This window comes from Coloeus monedula, assembly GCF_965178545.1.
Source record: "Coloeus monedula genome assembly, chromosome: 1".
NCBI classification, from domain to species: domain Eukaryota; kingdom Metazoa; phylum Chordata; class Aves; order Passeriformes; family Corvidae; genus Coloeus; species Coloeus monedula.
The window spans coordinates 81,677,743-81,700,771 of NC_138781.1; the positions used below are offsets into that span (position 1 = coordinate 81,677,743).

Below are 23,029 nucleotides of genomic sequence, written 5' to 3' on the forward strand. Positions count from 1 at the left end.
ATAACTGGTTTCTCTTAAGATTGCTGACATCTGATCAACTGTACCTTTTTAAATTAGATTTTTTGCATATCTAGTATAATCTAGATCCTGTTCATTGTGCCACTTATGGGCTTGAGAAGTGGGATCAGATGAACCTAATGTAGTTCAAGAAGCCCAAGTGCAAGCTCTGCACCGAGGGCAGGGCAATCCCAGGCATGAATACAGACAGAGAATGCTCAAGAGAGACCTCATTGCAGCGTTTCAGTACTTAAAAAGGACTTACAGAAAAGACTGAGAACAACTTTTTACATGAGCAGGTAATGATATCAGAAGGGGGAACATTTTAAACTGAAAGAGAGTAGGTTTAGACTAGATATCAGGAGGAAATTCTTTACTGGTAAGGCTGGTGAGGCACTGGCACAGTTTGCCCAGAGAAGCTTTAGATGTCCTATCCCTGGAAGTGTTCAAGGCCAGGTTGGATGGAGGTCTGGGCACCCTAGTGTAGTGAAAGGTATCCCTGCCCATGCTAGGGAAGCTAAGACCAGGATTGTCTTTAAGGTGCCTTCCAACCCAAGGCATTCTATGAGTCTATGATTCTACATGTTGATGAGTCTAGCAATGATCCAGTATCCAGGGAGTATTAGGAAGCATTTCATTCCAGAAATTATTCCACATTTAAAGGTTGCTTATTTTTTAAGATTTTTTTTCATTATAATTAGACTAATATCTTTTTCAGATTTCTCACTTGTCACTTCCTATCTGTGTGACTATTACATTTTCACGTAAGAGTCGCACAACATAATTCTAGTGCTAAAAAGTATTTTGCTTCTCACATATTCTTAAAGGTTGATATATGTTGAATTAGCTGAGATTTTAAAGTGTGTGCTCAGGTTTCAAAGTCAGTGATCAGGTTTTGAAGTGGATGACCAGTGAGTGACACTTCCTTTGTGAGTACAGTTGGTGTTCAGTATACTGATTTTCTGCCTTTACAGAGAATTATCCCAAGGCCCCTGACCTTTTTTTTTCTTTGAAAGTGGCTAAAGTGTCACATCAGAAACTGAATGAGGGGCAAGTATAAAGCTTCTCTTTCTGTGAGTTTTCAGAAACTTCCTCCTGTGCAGGAGGAAGTTCAACAGAAACTATGCAGCCAGAAGCAAAGGTAAGGGGGAAAAGCTGCTATTGCATGCTTGTATTACCTGGTGAAGATGTTAGTTTTAAATGTTAGAGAAGTATGTTGGAGCTTGATTCTCTAGAAGTATTTAGAATTACCTGCTTAGCAAGGCTACTGCACATGGACAACAAGCTGTTTTAGAGAGTGGTAAAAGAGACAAACCTTGCTGATCTGAGTGATTTTCTAAAATTTCTTTTGTACTGTATCTTCGTAATGTGCTAGAATCAATCATTCATCTATGGGATGCCTTGGACATATGAGAAACACATTACTTGAGAGATTTATGTTCATTAAGTTCAAAAAAGAGTTAAAACATGAAATAAAAGTGTATGTACCTTTGGGTGTATGCTTCCATAGTCTGGAAAATGTTATCTAAAGTGATTTGTTTACCTTTTTCCTTTTTTTTTTTTTGAGAAGAATGGTATATTCTAATATTTGCACAATATTTGAAGTTAAAGCTACCAAATTCTTTCACTGAAATATGACATGAGTTATTTAATGGCATTTGATTACATAGGAAATCTCGTGATGTTCTGTTTCCTAAGTAGAATAAGCGTGATTTCCGTAATCAGTTTTTACTGTAAAATTTAATTAACTAAATATAGTACTTTTCAAGAGTATTAGATATATTTTCTTGAAATTCTCCTTCAAAGAGAATTCATGACAATGAATTTTGGTGATAGAATTGTTTATGGAATTCAAATCTTACAGCGAAGTTTAATGGGGTAAAAATATATTTATGACAAAGTCTGATTAAATATTTGTAATAAATATGTGGTCTACAAACTAAGTTTTAGCTCCAGCTATGTGCATCAAATTTACTCATAACATGGAGTCTTATTTCACTTTCTTGAGTATTGTCCATAAGGATTTTTGTGTACCAGATCCATTATTAATTACGTATATCAAAATAACTTTGAAACACTCTAGACAGAAAAAAAGGTGCAGGTTTTTTTGGTTTGTTTGTTTGTTTTTCTATGGGTTTTTGAATGAGACCATAATGGTTTTGGGAATGAGGCAATGTTGTTTGGTTTTTTTTGTCTGAGTGGAGAATTGGGAGCAGGACAGCTCCATTTTGAGGCGTGTACTTTGGAAAGCCTTAATCTTCATGTCCTTTATGAAGCTAAACCCCAATGTGATCACAATCCTAGCTGTGCTAGTGCCAGGGAAAAGCAAATGAACAAACAAACAACAAAACAAACACAGTGCAAATGGAGTTTAACCCTTTTACAGGTGTTGCTATTGCTCTCTGCTTTACCCAAGCTGCCTGAGGTAGCCATGGTGCCCCTTTAAATGGCGTAAAATATGGAGAACACAGCACAGCCTCTAGAGACTGCTACAGATCATGCCCAACAATTAAATTCCTCATTAGTGATTATTATGGAGTGCTTATGTTGCTTTTCCCATGCCGTTTGCATAGAAAATATGTGTTTGGGGCTTCAATAACTGCAGGAAAGTACTCAGTCTGAAAATCCAGGAAAGCCAGTTTTCTTTATGTTTCTTCCTTTATCTGTGAGTGGCATAAACATCACACTTTTTACAAGAAGCCAGAGTACTTTTGTTCTCCAAGGTCAAAAGTTCAGTATTCTGGGGTCAGAAAGTTTTCAAGAACTTCTAGTTACTGTCTCTAAAGGCAAAGAGTCATGGAAAATAAACTCATCACTGATTAAAATTGTAGCCATAATCATAACTCCTGTTTTACGCTGAGATGTAAAAAGCAGGGACATGATGTACAAGTCTTGTTTCAGCCAAAGGAGCCTATTGTATCAAAAAAAGAATGTTTGTGGATTTTTTTCTAAACTGACCCAAGATTGTTATGTTCTTCACACTTTCAAGGCAAGCAAAATTTTGAAGGATTTGAGTTTTGAAAGCTTTTTTATTGTCATATTTGCAAATAAGAAGTAACTCCACTTATAATTCAGATATGTTTAGAAAGTGCATAACATTGGGGTTTTTGGCAGGGAAGAAGAATAAGCCAAACATACCTCTTAAAAATTTCTTAGTTGAGTTTTATGAAAGAGATGTTGGCATCAAAAAGAATATTCAAATCAAAAATAGTAGCTATAAAATTGACTGAACTCCTGCAACCATAAAAGTTGCTGTATTCTTAATGATGATGGATTAAAATTTGATTGATTATATTAAAAATAAGCATAGTAAAGGAACATGTGACATATGTCCAAGACATACTGTGACAAATAGGCTTCTACAAAGACTTCAGTCTCAAAAGAGAAATCCAGAATTATCTATTACATGTAATGAAAATAAGCAGCTCTATGAATGAAGAATATCTTTCTCAAAGAAAACCACCAAAGAAGATTGAGCACAGTCCACAGTGGAAGCTCCACTTCAGTTTTACCAAAGATGGCAGGCAGTAAAACATGAGACATACCTTCATAAATGGCAGGATCATAGGTTCATGTGGGACTTGAAAAAGTAATCTGACCCAAAGCCCTGCTTAAAGCAGGTTCAGTTATATCAAGTTGCTAAGAGTCTCGTCTTGCAAAGCCTTGAAAGGTCCTTTTCAGGTCCCTTTCTGCAAAACTGCTTTACAACTGGCTGGCCCCAGCATGTACTGATGAATGGCACTATTCCTCCCCTGGTGCCATCATTGAATGTCATAAGGTTTGTGTTAGAGCATTTCTCCAGCATGTCCAAGTCCCTTTGAGCAGCAGCCCTGCCCTCCAGTGTACTACATGCTTTTTCCCCAAGTTGGTGTTCAGTATTATGTCTCTTCTCTCTTCTACTGTTAAATAAGATAGTGTCTACTGTTCAAGAAGACATCATAACCTGTAAGTAAGTCAAAATTATCAACAGAATAGAATAGATTAATAAATACAATCGTTTTAATATTATGCTTATTGATTTTCATTAAGTACAGTTATACTTCTTTTTTGAGAGGTTTAGACAGAAGTTAGTTTTCTGAGAGTAAGACACAGCACTGAAGGTTGCCTGGAGGCTAATTGAAATGAAAGTATTTTGCGCTAAAGAGAAATAAATTGTTTCTGTACTATAATGACAGATAAGCCATAAAGTTTATTGAAAGATGAAGATCATATACATGAATTTGGAAAATGTTTCAATTAGCACAGATTAAAGTCCTGCAAGGTGGTATCCTATACAGTACATTATCTGTAAAAGAATATTAATTTTTTCATATCATGAGCAAAGTGAATGCATCTGAGAGAATGTGATAAAAGTTGATAACTGAATCAACCAAGATTCTCGATCTGTAAGAAACAGGCCAGCTTCTCTAGAAAAAATTAGACCATCCCCAAAAGATTTCTGCTTCACAACAGAAGTCTGCAGTGCAGGAAGCATAGGAGCAAACTGTTCAACATGGGCAGATTTGGTGGAAAAGTTTTGCTATAGACTGATGGTGCCTGATCCTCAGGGCTCCTATGTTCCCAGTCAATTGTTTTAGAGGGTTGAGACAGACTCATAGTTTGCAATACAGCATTGTAAATTTGCAGTATACACTTCCCATATTTTACAGTGTCCTATTAAAATTTCTTTATTCAATGCCCAAGGAAACATTCATAGAATCAGAATCACAGATTATGCTGAGTTTAAAGGGACCCAATGAAGAACACCCAAGGAGTCACAGCATGTACCTGCGAGCATTGTCTGAATCCATCTTGGACTCAGACAGGATCGGTGCTGTGACCTCTTCCCTGAGGAGCCTGTTCCAGTGCCCAATTGAGCCTTTAGTCAGTTCCTCTTACTAGCAATAAAGTTTCCAACAATTTAACATTCAACATTTCCAGTTTCCACCAGTAGCTTAAATAAATGTCTATAATATATTTTACCTAACCTTCATGTTGCTGAATTTTATTTTCTTGTGTGTTTGATTTTTTTAGATAATGTTCTTTTGTATTTATCTATTTGGCTCATGTCTCTATGAGATATTGTCAGGCTCTCTCTATGAAGCAGTGGTTAAATACTTGTTGGGAGACATTTCTGACCTTATAATCTAAGAGTTTTTATTTTTTCAACAGTTTTCTTTTAATTCTATCTGCTTTTTTTAAACATTTCTGTTCTACAGAAACTGACATAATTAATGAGTCATTTCAAATATTTGTTTTGCTTGAAGATTTAGTATTTAGGAGTCTTTGAAGCTGGTATCAGTAAAACAATTTTCTGAAACAGATGGCTAACACTTGGGGTGTGATTATAAAGCAGAGTGTAGTGTCATGTAGATAGATATATTTGAACAAGCTCAACTATTTGGAAGTCTCCAATTAGTTCACCCTATCATATGAGTTTATATACATCCAGCTCCTGAAGTAGCTTGATTATATAACATGATCTTAATGGCCTTAATCTTTTCTCTTTTGGAAGAGCAAAAGTGTCAAAAACCCCCCATATTTTGCATTTATTTTAACAATAAGTAAATTTCAAAATTAATTTCATCCCATTGCTATAATTTTATGTATGAAATAAAGCAACCAGCATTGCTGAAGTGTCAGTTGACAGCGTCTGTAAGCAAAAAACATTGCAGGGCATTTATTTGGAAATTTGTGTAGGTGGCTTTTACATGCATAAAAAGAATTGCATCAAAGTATTAACTATGAATTTTAATTGAATTAAGTAATTGTCCTGTTACATCGGTGTTGGTATTTTATCTTTTACATGATAAATTTTTCCTCTTGCTCGGCTGGACATTTCTTATTTTCCTTAAGATTTCTGAAATGAATAATAACTCATTTTTCATTTTCATAGGAAACCTCTCTTTCCCTCTAGACAAACAAAGCTAAGTGCACTTGTCCATCCTTATCACACCACTAGTTGTTTAGTAGTACTATGTGTTAGTAATAAAAAATTAATTCAAAACTACAAAAATGTTTTGGAACTGCTGTGCAAGAAATTTAAAAGATTTATAATGAAATCTTCTGTTTTCTAGCAGGTGTCTATAAAGGTAGCTATATTTTAGTGATGATATCTACTCCCTTTTCAATTGCAGCTTCTGTAGGTTGGTAATTTCTTCATCCAACCAGTACTGGGTTTCGGCCACAATTCATGTTTAAGTTCTGAATTCAATTTAAATGTTGCCTTTCTCTTGCTACATGCTTACCAAGGGCTCCTGTGCAGTCAGGCTACCTGGATTAAACCCAAAAAACGATAACAACATCTTAGCTTTCATATGTCCACTCTCAAATCTGCTGATCCACCATCCTGCCACTCAGTTTTGCACTATTGCACTCACTGTCACAGAATGCCTTCAAGGAACATAAACTTGGTAAAGTTTCAGAAGATGTGTAATAACAGAAGTTATTTTGCTCTCTTTTCTGTGTTAGTAGTTGAACAGTGATGTAAACTCTGCAGACTGTTAGGGAGGCATTTGAATTGGGGTGGTTTAGGTGGAAAATGGAGATGTTGTTGATACATGCACACCCTCTATTGGATGTGAATTATTCTTTTCAGTTCTGGTAGATTTCAGCATCCCTGCTGTGTTACAATGGTAGCATTACTGGAGAAAACTCGAAGCTGTTTTTTTGGCCTAGTTTCATATGGAGATTGAGGTTTATGTAATGAAATTATGTCTGTTTGCCACTTTATTTCCTTGTGGCACCTTCTTGTCCACCAGAAAACTTTGTAGCTTTTAGGAGTTATCATAAAAAATCATAGAGACAGTTAAGAAAACTATCTTTTACAAAAGTATGTCACTTACTAATTATTAACCTAACAGGTTACAAAAACACTGAAAGGAGGTCATAGCTGTAAAGGAAGATTTTTCTGGGCACAAATGTGTAATAATTCATTGTACTCATTATGTTAGTTTCCATTTACTGTGGATGGCAGTTAAATTTTTTTTTGCAAAGGGTAAAATATTAAGATTTATTAACTTTTTCCTTTATAAAAAAATTATGTGTTGAAAATGTTGATGCAATGTTGCAAAAATGATTGGATTTTGGAAAAAAAAGGTAACAGATTTTTCAATTCAAAAGTACTCACTTGACCATGCAATTAATTGTAAGTCGGTAAAATATATATATATTTTGGTTATGGAGAATATAAACTTGTAAAAATACTGGTATGAAGTAATTTCTGTGTTATGTGATGTACAGCAATAGCTGTGAAAACTAAAATCCTACATTAGGTAATTTGGATTTTGAATAGGGAATGAATGCATCCCAAGTAAAATACAATTCAGTTTTGAATTCTTTCAGAGATCTAAATAAATTCATAGGTTTATTTGTCACTTTTGTATATGAAATACTCTTCCATTTACTCAGACATCTATCAAGCAGATAACTAGAAACTGACTAGAAAATGTCCAAGCTATTATGTTGGGTTTTTTCCCCCCTCAGAACACTATCAACTCTATGTTCCTGAGTCAGCTCAAGTTGGATCAGCAGTTGGCAAAATCAAAGCAAACGATGCAGACACTGGTTCAAATGCAGACATGAAGTACACAATTATAAATGGAGATGGCTCTGGGGTATTCTCCATATCTACTGACAAAGAAACAAGGGAAGGAATTCTCTCTCTGAAGAAGGTAAGCCATAGAAGATGTAAAATTTGGGTGAAAATTCTACTTTTGTTCCCAGACTACTTGAATCTTGACACAGAAAGTTTATCTCTGGCAATGAATGTGTAATTCAGTTTGCACAGACTGTTATTCTTTGATTGACTTTCCAGCTGGTATCTAAATCATCCAGTATTGTGCTAAAGACTTAAAATGTTACTGGTCAAACTATCACAGAGTTATCATTTATATGAATTACTTATACTTGCCCCAGTCAGTTGAGAGTTCTCATGTAGGTTTGTTGATATTGAATCTCGTAGATATCAATCATATATACCCATAGACCCTAAAAATTAAAAGTGAGTGTATATTCAAAATTGCTTATATGTATTCTGGTCTTGATTAATGGCTAGAGGAATGAAATCCTGAGAAAATGTGAAAAAGGAGAATAAATAAAAAGTATCATAGAGCATGTATTTTTTTTTTTTTTTTTGCTTCTGAATAGATATATATGTATTTAAGATATTAAAAGTAGTTTCTAACTCAATGAAATATAATTTTTATAATTCATAAGGCTTTTAAAAGATCTCTTCCAATATCTTAAAAAGCTTTAACTCAGTGTCTTTTGTAATGGTTATGTAATACCCGCCTTTTTCAACCAGATAAAAGTAAACTGTCTTTTCTGTACCACTGAATTATTTTCTGATGGCCTTGTTGCAGCCAAACCATAATCTGTTATTTCTTCTTCAATATGAGCATTGTACTCTCACCATGGCTGCTGTTCATTAACTACAACATTTATGCATATTCAAAACATGAAGTAGAAAGGAAGAATTTGCAACACAATGAAATATACAAAATCTGTTAAATCACATTTCTTACTGGTTTTGACAGACAAAGTAGCTTCAAAATTTTTTTCACTATGATTTAGAATATGACAAAAACATATGTTGCCTGTTCTTGTACATAAATATGACAACGATTTAAGTCATTTTTACATCAAGACAAGAAGAGGTACATTTTGCTTAGGCAATGTTATATTCCAGTTGAGCAGAAATTCAGCACTTAAAGTTACATAAGTTTGTGTGAAATACCTCCATTATTTCCTAAGATAATGTATCCTTTTGTACAGTATAAAAAAAAAGTCTTCTTGGTTTTTTTTGTTTGTTTTTCTCCCTTTTTTACTCAGATCTTGTATACAGTTTAGCAAGTATATTATATTCTGTGTACTGTGATTGTTTTTAATTTAGATTAGGTTTCAAGCTGAAATTTTTTGATAGCCCACTCGAAACAGATAATCTAAACTAAGGACAAAATTGTTCTTAAGTTTTGTGTATCAGATGCCAGTGCCTTCTATAAATGTAGAATAAAATTATTTGTCCTCTAATACTTCTTTAGAAGCATTTACAGTAGAAAATAAATATATTATTTTGTCTAATTATCTGAAATCCTCATCAAGATATTAAAACCTCACTTATGTGAGATTCTGATGCAAAAACAATTTTTTTCAGTGCCTCAATTTAGTCTTTTCAACAGGTATGCAAAGGCTCTGAGTGTTAGACAGAATCTCTTCTTGTCTCATTCTGGGCTGACCCAAAATATCCAGTACTTTCATTATCTTTCCTATTGACAAACCTGTGGAGCCATTCTTCAGTCTCAAAAATACTTTATTGTCTGATAAAAAAGCTACATAAAAGAAAGAGTTTGTGTTACCACAGGACTTTGTGTCATTCCACATATGTTTTCTGAGTGATATTAACTTTCCTGTAGAAATTAAACCAGTCATTGTCAGTATAAACTCAGTTTTCCAAAAGACATCAAAGTTACAAGTTGCAGTCCTATTTTAAACCTGTTTACTCTTAGAATATACATGCTGCAGAGAAATGAAAATCACTATTCAATATTTCACTGCTCATTAAAAAAAAATCATAAATCAGTGAACATCTGAGTTAGAATTTATTAAATTAATATTTCTTTGTGAATTAATTTGAGTAGCATACTTAGCTCTCTTTTTATATATAGTAATAGATTTACCAAGCTATGGTACATTTCCATGCTTTTAAAATGTTTTATTTTTACATTCAGGAAAGGGAAGCAGAGAATGTGAGGTCCCAAAAGTCTTATACTGCTAGAGAATGAATTAATTGTCCTTAAGTACACAGAGGAGAAATCAAAAAATACATAAAGCATATATAAATCCTGACCAATTTTTCTTATATATCATCAGTTTAATTTATTGTAGATTTTATCTTCAAAACACACACTGACAGTGATGAATCATATATTGAGTTCCTCGTATGTCTTGCCTATCGTACTACCTTTCCACCCTTTGAGGTGACAGGAGATGCCAGTTTAAACTTGGATGAAGAGTTTTTGTTAGACAGGCTGTCAGATCAACACAGAATGATACTGGTATCCGTGAAATTCTGCCATGTCATAATGAAAATAAAAATTTTGATTCTAAAACCCAAAAATCCATGCATATGCAACTTCTTTTAATGATATGACTGTGTTTTGAGACTGTTTGAAATGGACTACATCTGCAGCCTTTCCCTCATTCACTAGAAGGGTGATCTGGATGACCAGACATAAAAGTCCGTGTCTCTTACAGTAAATGAGAAGTTACTTTTTTTCACTTGAGGATTTAAGAGATGCCAAAAAGAATTTTAATATCCCTGTTGCTGTCTATAAAACTTTTTTATTAAAAATGTGAAGTTAATTTAATTCAGGATACATCAGTCTCTACCTTTTTCAGGATTTAGGATTTATTGATTAAAACCAAAAGGTGAAAAAACCCAGACAGTTTACGTTATCATGAAAGCAGAATCTGAGGCTCATTCTAAACCTTGGGTTATTTTCAAAACTGGTACCTTTTACAATACTCTGTTGTAGGCAAAAACTGAGTCCATCCTGCTTCATGTATATCCATCTACATACAAGGTGTGGCAGTGACTGCCAGAATATCAAAAATACCATCCCTTTCCTGTAACATGAAGAATGTTTAAGTTAAACAGAAAAGATGCTGTTAAGTTGTTACCAGGATAAACTGGAGAACAGAATGGCTCTGAGAATTTTTTTTTTTTTTCTGCCAACAGCCACTCAACTATGAAAAAAAGAAATCATATACACTTAATATAGAAGGAGCAAATACTCACCTTGATTTTCGCTTTTCACACCTGGGACCATTCAAAGATGTAACTATGCTGAAGATCATCGTTGGCGATGTGGACGAACCTCCGCTCTTCACTATGCCTTCCTATGTCATGGAAGTTTATGAAAATGCAAAGATTGGGACGCCTGTTGGCACAGTAACGGCACATGATCCTGATGCTGCAAACAGTTTAGTGAGGTATAGTAAATCCAAATTATATGGATTAATTTTTCAAACATGAGATTGGATTTCACAAGCTTAAAGTTTAATGAGATCTGGAATGTATGAAGAGTATTTATTTTACTACATAAAGGGAACATAGGTCAAAAGAGTGTCATGATCAGTCTGTATGGGTTAGATTTAGTGACATAACCTTCAGTCTTTCTTTGGTTTGCGCTATAATTATGTATGTAAAATTCCCATCACTGGTCTGAGCAAAGGTCTGATCTGCCAGTGGTATCCTGCCAGTAGTTGTGAATCTGTTAAGGATTATAGCACCATTTTTCCCTGTCTGTCAGTATTGCGCTGGCCCTCTGCACACTTGCTGCATTGTAGTTGTCCCAGGTGTTTGTGCGAGACAGCAACAGCTTTAGATATATCTTTCTTTTTGAGACAGGCAGGATCATTTTTGAAAAAGTTTGGTTCAGGATGAGCCCAATATTTCGTAACATGCTTCAGCTTTAGTGGAGTATCAAAAAAATCAAATAGTTGTAATAATGAATTTTGTGGAACAATACATGAACTTTATGTGTCAAAGGTAGTAGTAGATTTTAAAAGTTTCCAAAAAAATATACACAAAAACATTTTTGATGCTATTCCTTTTTATGACATGGTGGTACAACGTTTGTAGGAATTTTATTATTATATCCTTGGAAAGCAGTTTTTTGTTAAGATAATTGGGCTTATTTAGTCTCCTGACTGGGCTGAAATCTGCTGGGTATGTGTAATAGTCTTGGTAAGATTAAACAATTTTTTCAGAACAATGAAAATATCAGGGTTTTATGGTTCTTTTGTGCTAATAGTCTAAGATTCAAAATGTTTTGTGTCAGAGAATCAATATATGCAATTTCTTAGTGCAAGTTATTGCCTTTGAAAAGTTTCCGTTATGGTATTTGTGCCTAAATTATAACATAAATAATAAAATTTTGCTAAAAATAACTGCCAAATGCTGATAGCTTTACTACTATAATTCTGAAGCTACTAACACAGTCAGACTGATTACCATCATGGAAGTTTGGAGTAGGAAGGGGAAGTGCAGATTTGATTAGTTGGTCCATAATTCAACTGTCTGTTGCCCATGACAGTTTTGTCTAGAAAGAGATAACTCTGGCAAAAGGGAAGCAGCAGCATTTTGTACAAAGGCTGGGAAGGCCAGAAGTAGATTTTCTGGGAGAAACAGGCAGTAATTTGGAAATAGAGGGATCAGAAGAAAAAATATTTCCAGATATTGAGCTTTTTGGATTTGTCCTGTTCTTTTCCAAACCTGAATTGAGGACAGAATATTATTTTTCTATATTATTCACATAATTGAGGGAAAAAAGTGTCCTTACTTTTGTCTATCCTGTTTTCCCCTCCATTGACATATATTTTTGAGTTGTTCCTTCCATCTCTCTCTGTCTCAATGGGGAAAAATATATAGCATAATATAACATACCAAACCATGAAGATCTGAAGGGAACCAGCACTCACTTAGTTACATGTTGGTGGGGTTTGGCAAGGGCAGTGTCAGCTCAGATATCCTTGGCATTATATTGTGCCCAGGTCCACCCTCTAGCCAGGCTTTTTCCATCTTGGTGGAACTGACAGTAAATGTCATTTGTGAGGGTGTGGGCTTTTTATCAAGATGCTGATTCTGGCCTGAGCTAACACATTGCTGTGTGAGACTCTAGACAGGCACCAGGCTGGGTTGGTGCACCCTCAAGTTTTCCTTGACCTTCCTCCTGCGGGAGCAGAAGGGTTGGTCTGAGAATGGACAGCTTTAATCCCCTTTCCCTTACCCCAGCTTCACACAGAAACACTGATGTGATGCAGAAGGGCTTTGTATTGTTTTGAGATCTGTCTACAGCTTGGGAAACTATGGGTTGGAAGAGGTGTGACCTGAGAAGCAGGACAGACTGCATGGGCTGAGCTGCTGCTCCACTTGGAAGCAGGGTCTTGCCCCACACTCCACTCACAGCAATGAGCAAAGGAGTGGCTCAGAGGCAGCTGTATTTCTCAGAAGCATCCATACAGGGCGCTTATGGCCTTCTGTGCTGCTTTGCAGGAAATGTCTCCACTGTTTGTCTGAAATCCTGGTGAGTCTGAAAGATAGTCTGAGGGTTATGAGATCACATCTCTTCTTTGTTTCCCCACAATTCCTAGTTCATTGAAAATGAAAATAGCTATTCTAAAAATGTAACCAGGAAGATTCAATGTAACTTTCTTAGAAAGCAGAGATCACAATCTCCAGGGAAGATAGGTACAGACAGGATTTGCCCTGCTGGTCTCTGTGCTGCAGGGGAGTTACAGAATAGCACTTCCTATCCAAATGGCTCAGATACATCTCCAAATACTCTGAGGCTACAGGACAAGATACAGAGCAGCCATTTGCTTATTAGTCTTTCCTAATCCACTTGTGCATCCTTTCCACTTTATGAGGACACTCGCTGATGTGTATGAGATTGATGAAGCATTTAGGCCCACACAGCTGAAACCATATCACTTTGCTGTTCAGCTGCTGAAAGAGATACAGTGCTGTGATTTGTTCACTGTCCAATTAAGTAACAGTTTATTTTGATGGCAGGAACAATTCTTGTATACAGAATAATCGTTGGAAGTGTAATTAAGGTAATTAACAGTGCTGAAATCTTTTTAAGAAGTTACTTGAATTGAACACAAAAATAAATAGTAACAGCTATTGCTCTCAGTAGAGGGAGACAGAATGGGTTTTGTCCTTATTTCCTCACTGCAATTTCATCACAGTGATTTCATCTTGTTCCTGAGCTGAGCAGTCTTCAGAGGGCACTGACTTTTTGCCAGTGCTTGTACTAGTGTTTTAATCTTTAAACCCCTGCAAAGCAACCTCTGTAATAACTAATGTAGCTAATAGCAGTGGGGTCTTTTTATTCAGTACTTACCTGATTGGCAGTTTGGACTGTTCTAAGGGATTTTTCTTATTAAGCTGATGGATATTTTTTTTTCTTTGAATAGATAGAAATGTATTTTCAGAGAAAATTTTTTGAGTTCTCTGTTTTAGAATAAGATCATTATTCTAATGAAATATGAAAAGCAAGATATTATAGGAAGCATAAGAAAGAAATGTATTATGATGCCTTTTCCTGGTCTTAAAATCAAGAGTCAAACATGGTTAGAAGGGGAAAAGGGATTTTACCTTGGTATTTCTTTTAAGGATCCTTAGGTGCACACGTCCAGGTCATATGCATCGAGATGCACCCCACCGATAATATGCCCCAAAATATAGGGTATAACATTACAGGTCTTACTAATTAGCATATCTATCAAAGATTCCCCAATGAGAGGCTCAAGTGAGCTCCCCTCCCCAAGGAACCTTCCCCTGGATGGTTCTATCTTAGTTTACAGAATGTGTTCTGGAGAGGACCTTGGGGTCTGGGGCACACTGATCCCTAACTATGAAGCTTCTGAAATGTTTAGTCTCTTAGCTTGACAAACAAGTCCAAGAATGTAGGCAAAAAGCACTAGGAATACAGAAGTTGTAAAAAAGGTATAACAGGGGTATGAAAGAAAAGGCAAAAAAATCTATATGGCATCAATTACAACTTCATCATGTATTAATTTTAAATATATAAATATATAAAGAGTTTCTGAAGAGTTTGAAAATCACTTAGAAATTTACTTTAAGAATTGTTTTCTAAATCAACAGAAACCACCCTTATTTGTAATTCATTCACAGGTATTACTGCCTTGTTGGACCATTTATGAGAAACTAATCCCCTTTCGTTGCTTTGTGTCAAGTATTCTGCTTCCATACTCATATTTTTTGTTGCTTGAAAAGGACAGGGTTAAGTCACATCTCATAATAATATCTGATGTGCAAGGGGGGTCTTGAAAGGTCTCTTCCCACACAATATGGAAGAAAGGATGACTATTAAATGCTCTAATTACAATTTTTTTCTTAGTCTATAATTCATTTTAAATCTCTCTATATCTACTTAGAAATTATATTTTTTTTCCTGAAGTCATACACAGAAGACTTTCATGGAGATTAGGGGTGAAAACAGCTTTTATTTAATTGCCAAGGCACTTATGTGCATTGAGAGCAGCCCTCGGCTGTTAGTGCTGCCTCAGGGCTGCAGCAGCGCCTCTTGAAACCCTGACATCTTCCTGTAGGTGGTGATTCTTGGGTGGTAAGTCCACCAAGCTGCAGCACATACTCCAGATGATCCTTGGAGCTTTCCAACTACATCTGGTCCATTTCCAGTGGAATGCTTTTCAGAAACAATGCTGTAGCTCTTTCCCAAGCCACCTCCAAGTCAGTGATTCAGAAAAGAGCAAAGACTTAGTTTTAAGATCATGACACTTCTGCAACTCTGATATAATAGTGAATGTAGTTCCATGGAATAGACCACTTCCCCCAGAATAACTTCCCAGTTTGATCATGTACTGTGAAGGTCTGAAAGCCTTTATTAACATTATAGTCTTGAAACAGTAGTGTTTGAGAAATAAGACATCCACTTGTAGAAATACTGTAGCATCAGATCACTCCTCTGGGTGCTGCTTTGTCATTCAGCAAAACAGAAGGTAAACCACTGTTTTGAGCACAAGTGATAGGACCTCTTCCCCCTTTAGTCATTTTTTTATACCCAGTTATTATGTTTAACATAGGTTGTTTGCATTCCTCAGAGGAATTGTTCTTTTGCTGGTATCTAACAGAAAACTTCTGGAGAACAGGGTAGGGGCCCTGATCAGGACTCTGCTTGTGACAGTAGTGTCAAATAATTAGAAAGATAAGTATCTTACCTTTTCAGAAGGTCTACAAGTGCTTGCTTATAAACAACTTTGTATTTTTTTGGTCCTTGGAAGATTGATTTGTTATATTAATACGTTGGAGTTCAAGTAAATTTTTTGTTGGACCTTAATCAGGCTGTAACATAACTTACTATAATGTATTTTAGTTACAAGGATTGATCAGCTATAGGAAACAGAAGTCAGAAAAAACACGTTTTGTTTTTGGTTTGGGTTTGATTTTTTTTTAAATTTTGTGTTAAAAATTAATTTTAAAATCTTTTAAATTAATTTTTTCCTAAAAATTGACTGTTAATTTTGCGCTAAGATGGTGAAGAATAAAAGTACAACCTCAGCTCTGATCCTGGCTTCTCACTTTTCTAATGGTCCTATGGTGTTGCCTTAAAATGGATGATATATCATAATGGTTATAATACAGGTATATACTAATGAGTAAAAAACTTAATTTTCAACACCACACCTTGTACATCAAAGCTCTAATAAATAGAGTTCCCTTGTCCTACTTTGATTTAAATTGAAAAACTTCTCTTTCCTTCTTTCAGAAAGAATACTGAAAAATTAATGAATTACAGATGCATATGATTGAAACCATTAATGTGGTGTAGGAATTTTTTCTTCAATTCCTGCATTAGGTAGAGAAACTTATTTTAACTTTTGCTGCATTTATTGTAAAAGATAGTCCTCTTTTAGAGTCATCTGAAGGTAAATACTTTCTGTCATCAACCTTTAGAAAGTAATCTTAATTTTCAGTAAATGGTATTTTAAGAGGCATGCTCATATGTAGATGAAAGAACATACCCAGTAAGTTTTATGTATTCCTATTATTATTTCTCAAAGTCTTAAATACATAAAGTACTGTGAAAAATTCAGGTTTTAGACTTTTTTTCTGATGTAGTTTAAATTTGCTACAGGTTGAATAAAACCTCAACTTGTGATTCAGACTGAAGAGAGGTACAAGACAACAGCATGAGAGGATCAAAGGGAGGGGCTGAAAATTAGAATTATATTTTTAACTTTTTTTTTCCTGTTCTCTGAGATCAGTTCAGTTTCTATGCCACTCATTCGTACTGTCAGCAGGGAGAAGGGATAAGACTGATCCCCTGCAGGAGTCCTTTCACCTAGTTATATTCATTTGTCTTACTTGCCCTTTGAATGTTAGATAAGAGGAATAAAATCAGTTTGTTTCCTGCTATCCTGTGCACAGTCAGCATGGCTTCACTGAGGGTGAGTCCTGCCTGACCAGTCTAGTGGCCTTGATGGAGTGACTGTATCAGTGGACAAGGGAAGGGTTACAGATGTCATTTATCTGGACTTCCATAAAGCCATTGACACAGTCCCCCACAACATCATTTTCACTAAATTGGGAAGAGATGGATTGGATGAGTGGACTGTTGGACTGGGGTGACCTGATTGCAGCTTTCCAGTACCTGAAGGGAGCCTACAAGAAAGATGGAGACAGACTGTTTTCAAGAGCATGCAGTGACAGAACAAGAGGGAATAGCTTCAGACTGAAAGAGAGTTGGTTTAGCTTAAATGTTAGCAAAAAGTTCTCTACTGTGAGGGTGGTAAGACACTGGAAAAGGTTTCCCAGAGAAGTTGTGGATGACACATAACCTGGAAATGTTTAAGGCTTGGTTGGATGGAGCTCTGAGCAATCTGGTCTAGTGGAAGGTCTGACTACCCATGTCAGGGAGTTTGGAACTGGATGATATCTAAGGTCCCTTACAATCCTGGCTTTGATTAAATGAGTCTATAACTCGTTGTTGGCTGTACATAGGGCAGCTTGCTGAGATCAGTGCCATCATGTAGAGCAACTCATATGCCCGTGGAGGAACATGTGAGATGTTACAGATTCAGCTAGCCCTGTGGTTGTGGAGGCAAAGGCAGACATCTGTCTTCCTCAAAGGAGACCTCAAAGCACAACACTACCAAAACCCTCCAGTATTCTCTCTAAGACTGTCAGTAAATTGAGACAGAAAAAGAACACCCTATTTTGAATGGCTGGAGAGAGATGGAAATTTTTCTTCAATTTCTTCTCTAATTCTCCATCTGACTTCACAGGCAGAAAGTATTTTAAAAACTTTCTTTATGGTGTTGAGGTTGGAGGTCTGTTGCTGTTTTGCCCCCTGAGACCTCAAATTAGTTTTGATTCTTGTCAGACTATGTGTCCTAGGTCTCCCAGTAACAAAAATGTCCATCTCATTGAGCAGGAACTGGTAAGATGATCTGACAGCTCTTTTGACTAGGAAGAATCCAGCTCAGCATAGTGGTCAGAATCTCACATCGACCAGAACTGCCTCCATCCCTCCCTTAGAGCTGAGAGAGAAAACACTGACAGATCATCTTTTTGATCATGAAGCACTGATTTTTCCTGCCAGAACATCATCTTTATGGTTCTATCATTTCTACTGACTTCCAAATGCCTAAAGTATCAACATTCTTTTATGGTTCTAGAATAAGCTTTCATATCTGAACACCTCTAGAGTGTAGTTATTTGATAGGGTCATTCAAGTCCAATAAATAGGCATAAATCCATCAATCTTGGTTTTATTTGATTTAGTCTATAACATGTAGAGGAAAAAAAAGTATGTAAGTAGAGTACCATTCTTTAGCTGGTAGGTAGAAAAGTAGCTGTAGCTGTACAGAAGTAGCTGTAGCTGTAGCTAGCTTGTAGGGAAAAATAAAAGTGTTTCTCATGTAAAACTTACTGTATTTTATTTCTTATAAGCATTGATATCTGAATGTTAATCTCTTTGAATAACAAGCAACTTAGATATAATAAGATAGATATAGTTCTGCCATCAACACATTTAACAGAAATGCGTTTGTACAGTCATAATCCTCTGAAGAAATTCATAAAGTCATGAAAAGAAGACAAACCTTTACCTTGCTTTGAATTCTGAATTATGCTTTGAAGGTTGTGGCCTGTTCTTAGCCTACATTTACTGACAGAATTAGCTAGAAAAATGATCACTGGTTAACACATGCAGACAGAAGCTTCCAGCTAGAAATGATGAGTGTCTAGAAATGGCTTACTTCCTTCAAATGAACAGCGTTCCAGATTTTCTGTGTTCAAGGTGAGCAGTGTGCTAGCAAATCATAGAGGATGGGAATGAGAACTGGAGCAGGAAGCTGACTTCTGCATAAAATTCAGATTCAGTAGTGTCTGCCTCTCAGGGGCTTTTCTGGGAGACAGTGGTTCACTTCTGTCAACTCCCCCGTCTCCTGGGATCTGCCAACTCTCATCTCCAGGATTAGGAGATGGAAAGCTGCTACTCCTGCCGAGCTGAGATTTCAGTATGAGAGGTGAGCCAGGAGTCCTGTACAGAAACAAGGTACTGCTGATCAGCTGATGGATGTCAGCTGGCAGCCAGCACCAGCAATATCTCAGTGGGAACAGCCTATTGAATCAACTTCCTTTAAATGCTCTGAGAGGACAGTATTTTTCTCAAAGTTATGCTATGTCTGTTTGAAAAGAAAGCAAAGGAACAGTAAACAGAGGGATTACCTGCTCCAAGCTATCTTCAAATGTATTTAATTTTCACACATGAAAAGCACAGTTGAAGGCTGTAGCTCGTAGTAGCAGTCTTTTGCCAAGGAGCTCTGGAATATCGAATGTCTCCTTAATGTACCAGACATGCTGCAGGGAGAAAATTGGTTACCTGCTGATTGGCATGACTTCTGACTCATACTTCACAACTGCTTTTCTCTCCTGGCTGAGTTCGTTTGAACTATTGGGAAATAGATTGGCCCTGGAGTGGAGGTAGTGTAGTGCAAGACAGTCACAGCAACAGAATGTCACCCCACCATCTCATTTAGGTTTGAGGGTTTCCTGCTTGTTCCCAGGCTCATGAGTGCTGCTGTCAGGAGGCAGAGAGAAGATAAAAGACACCCACTCGAGTTATGTCCCAGCATGGACCATTTCTTCTTGTTGTCCAGCTGGTCAAACACAGAGACTGGCAGCTGGTCAGTTCTCTTACTCTTTGTCATGGTATACCTCCTCCTCTCACTCTATGAAGTTGCTTACTCTTCCTTTTCTAAGATATTTCATAAAATGAAATAAAAAATTTCTGTACTTTGAATCTATCTTTTTTTATAAAGTTTCTTGCTTAAATCTTTAACTGAACAGGTTTCCTTATAAAGGCATTTGATTTCTAACTGATAAGTATTTTGAAGGTATAATTGGTTGGACAAGATTCTGTTCCCTTTCCATGGACTTTTTTTAGTGATCCTTTGTAACCAGTTTCACTTGTTATTTCAGAACTGGCTATTTGCTTATGTCTCAAAACAAAAGTCCAAAGAAGTGCTGTGATCTTTGAATTCACATCTGGCTGAAATCTGTCTTTGGAAGTTTATTATCAGTATGAGGTTTTATCACCTTTGGGTCTGGTGGTGGACAACCCCGTGTGTTGCGACCTTCCTAGAGAAAGCATCCTGCCAGGAAAAGGCTTTTCCAGAGGCTTTAGCAACTTCCCTGAGCCACAGGTGATTTCAGCAAGAGTAGCAACTTCTCAGCTACAAGTGATATCAGCTCTTGTGATTCAGCTCTTTGTGAAATCACCCAAGGCGAACTCAGGGATAGAGAGACAGGAGCCTCATTTGGCAGTTCCAGAGAGCCAGCTTTTATTGTCCAGCAGCCTCTGTGAAGGAAAGGCCAGGGATGACAACTTCCCCCTCATCCGGATTGGAGCAGAGGTTATATGGGGAAGGCAGGGGGTGGGGCAGAAAGGGATACAGGCTATTACCATAAAGAAGCAAGGCATGTTAGGAGTGGCTCTTTTGGTCACCATGACCTCGAGAATGGTTGCTTATATCTGGAGAGAGTCTTTTGGGCCTCAGGCCTCTCTCCAAGGGAGTGCAGAGGGCTCCTGCGCCAAGGGCTCACAGCCCTCCACAAGGTTTGTAACCAGGATAGAAATATGTAAGAGTTCATTTTTGTAGTTAACACATAGGGCAATAAATGAAAAATAATATAATGAAAAGATAAGTTAAAGATTTGGTTAAAAACAGAGACAACTTAAAATCTCAAAACTATTATAAAAGTTTAAACTCAAGGTTCTTCCTTAAAACACAGTATCTAGAGAGCCATACCAGAAGAGTAACAGCCTATGCCATTTGTCTATCCCGTGATAAACTGATGTTAAGACTGAATAATTTACGTAGAGAGATTCTGAAAATGCTTATGCCTTTTAGGTTCAGAAGCCCTCCTAAAAGGCTTGGAGATCATTAATATTCCTAAGCTATTTTAGCACCTTTTAAAATTTTCTCAATTTTAAGCAGTCTTTGCATTATTAGAGTCTGACAGGTTTAATACTGAAAGCAGATTTATATATTCTATAGTGACCTTCTGCCCAAGGACCATCATTCATATATATTTCTCTTTATTTCCTAATTGATGCAAATGCTTTTAGTTTTCAGTAAAAATGGGGGGAATATCTGTCACCTCTGACCCACTGCTTTGCTAAAAGGCAGGAAGTGAGGAACAAAGTCAGAGGAGCCAGTGGCTTGCTTTGGTCAGAAGAAGGGATGAGGATATGGATGAAGCTGGAAATGCCCCTCCATTCACTGACACTGCCTTATAAAAAGGTGGCACATGTTGCATTTCCCAGCACTAGCAGGATTCAGTTTTGGTACTTAATTTCCTTTAGATTAACTTCAGATAGTATGACTAATAAGTTTTCTATATTCATGATCCTTTTTAATGAAGTTTCTCTCAGATTGGTTTCTGTTGCTGGTTTGAATGTAAACAGTTTATGGAGAGCTGTTTATCTAGGCATGTCTTGTTATTAAGTCTCTTTATTAACATGTGCCATGCAACTTAGATATGCTGATTTAATGTGTAGTGCTTATAAGTATGCTAACTCACATGGCATTGTCATGACTAAATGTCTATAAATAAATATCTCAAGTGGATATTGTAAATTAATTTTTGAATTAATGCATTCTAAGTGAGCAGAAACCGTCAACCGAGTTAAGGAGAAAAATCTCTTTTGAAATTACTCTTTGAAATTCAAAACTTGTACTATATCTTTTTGTAATCTAGAAAAAGCATCAAAAAGCAGACCAGTAGATGTGGAGTGAAGGGTAGGAGTGGAAGGGAATGACTGTGTCTGCTGCCACTATCATCCAAAGGAAAGTAATTTTTTTTAATAAGGTGAAGTAAATTTGGAAGTTTAAGTAAAGTACCATTGCCTCTAGAATGTTCTCTATTTACAGATATATCTGGTCTGTAGTCTCAACATGTAGATAAATGAGTGACTAGAATTTATAAAGGTCTCAATTGTTCAGCATTTTGTAAATACAGTGAAACTTGTTCTAAATGTCCTCTAACATGACAAAAATTAGTTGCTCTACCAAGAGAGCTCTTGTACAAAGTATTTTTAAAGCACTAGAAGAACTAGCATTCCTAGGTTTTCTACTATGTGGGAATATCTTCTGTAACTTGTTTTACCGACACATTCATGAAGGTTGGGAAACAGAGCAGTGCAAATGGCTGCTTTAGATATGATGCACAAAACAATTTTAAGGAAGAATCTGGAGTAATGGAGGAGAACTGAATGTTTTCATAATGGGAAAGCTTAAGAAAGTACTGCTCTCTTATTTATTCATTGATGAAGAAAATAATTGTCAGTCTGTGAATATTTCAAAATATCTGTAACTGTATGCAAAAGTTAGCACATGAAAGGGAAGGGCTACTGCGGATAAATTAGAAAAAAATTTCATTATTCCAGTAACATTGGAAGTAAAAGTGTTAGTAAAATAAGTTACCAAAGGATCATTTTTTCTATTAATTATGCAGAAAATACAGTTGAAGTTATTAATCCAACCCTAAATTCCTCAAACAGAGTTTTGATCTTCTGTGGAACACTTTTAAATAACTGATTTAGGAAAAGGTATTCATATTTAAAAAAAAAAAAATAGACCATTTTTTACAATATGTTTATAAAAATGAATCATTAGCTGATCACGATTAATCAGAAAATCAAACATCAGTTTTTCTACGCAAGCTTCATTCTTGGGACAGATTTTTTTTTTTTGTACTTTACTCAGAGGAAGAAGTAATGTTTTGTTATAAGTCACACACACACAGAAGCAGCTCTTTATTTCTTATTGAAGCCCAACATGAAATTCTGTCTATTTTTAAGCTACTGTCTACAAATAATAAATTGCCCTATTTTTGTGGTTGTGTGGTCAGTGCAGTAGTGACTCACAGAATAGTCACTGTGCTTGATGTTGATAATAAGCAAACAGGTTCCAGAGTATTTAGTGTTTGCAG

General features: G+C 36.2%; 1 protein-coding gene across 1 annotated transcript in view; it reads left to right on the forward strand.

Moving 5' to 3' along the window:
• The window catches only part of CDH18 (cadherin 18), a gene marked incomplete at both ends in the record, with an annotated part of 166,875 nt that overhangs the window by 109,061 nt on the left and 34,785 nt on the right, over window positions 1-23,029 (forward strand). The window contains 2 exons of the mRNA XM_082295385.1: window positions 7,462-7,649; window positions 10,715-10,968. Of these exons, the coding sequence (XP_082151511.1) occupies window positions 7,462-7,649; window positions 10,715-10,968 (442 nt within the window). The remainder of the gene's footprint in view (window positions 1-7,461; window positions 7,650-10,714; window positions 10,969-23,029) is intronic.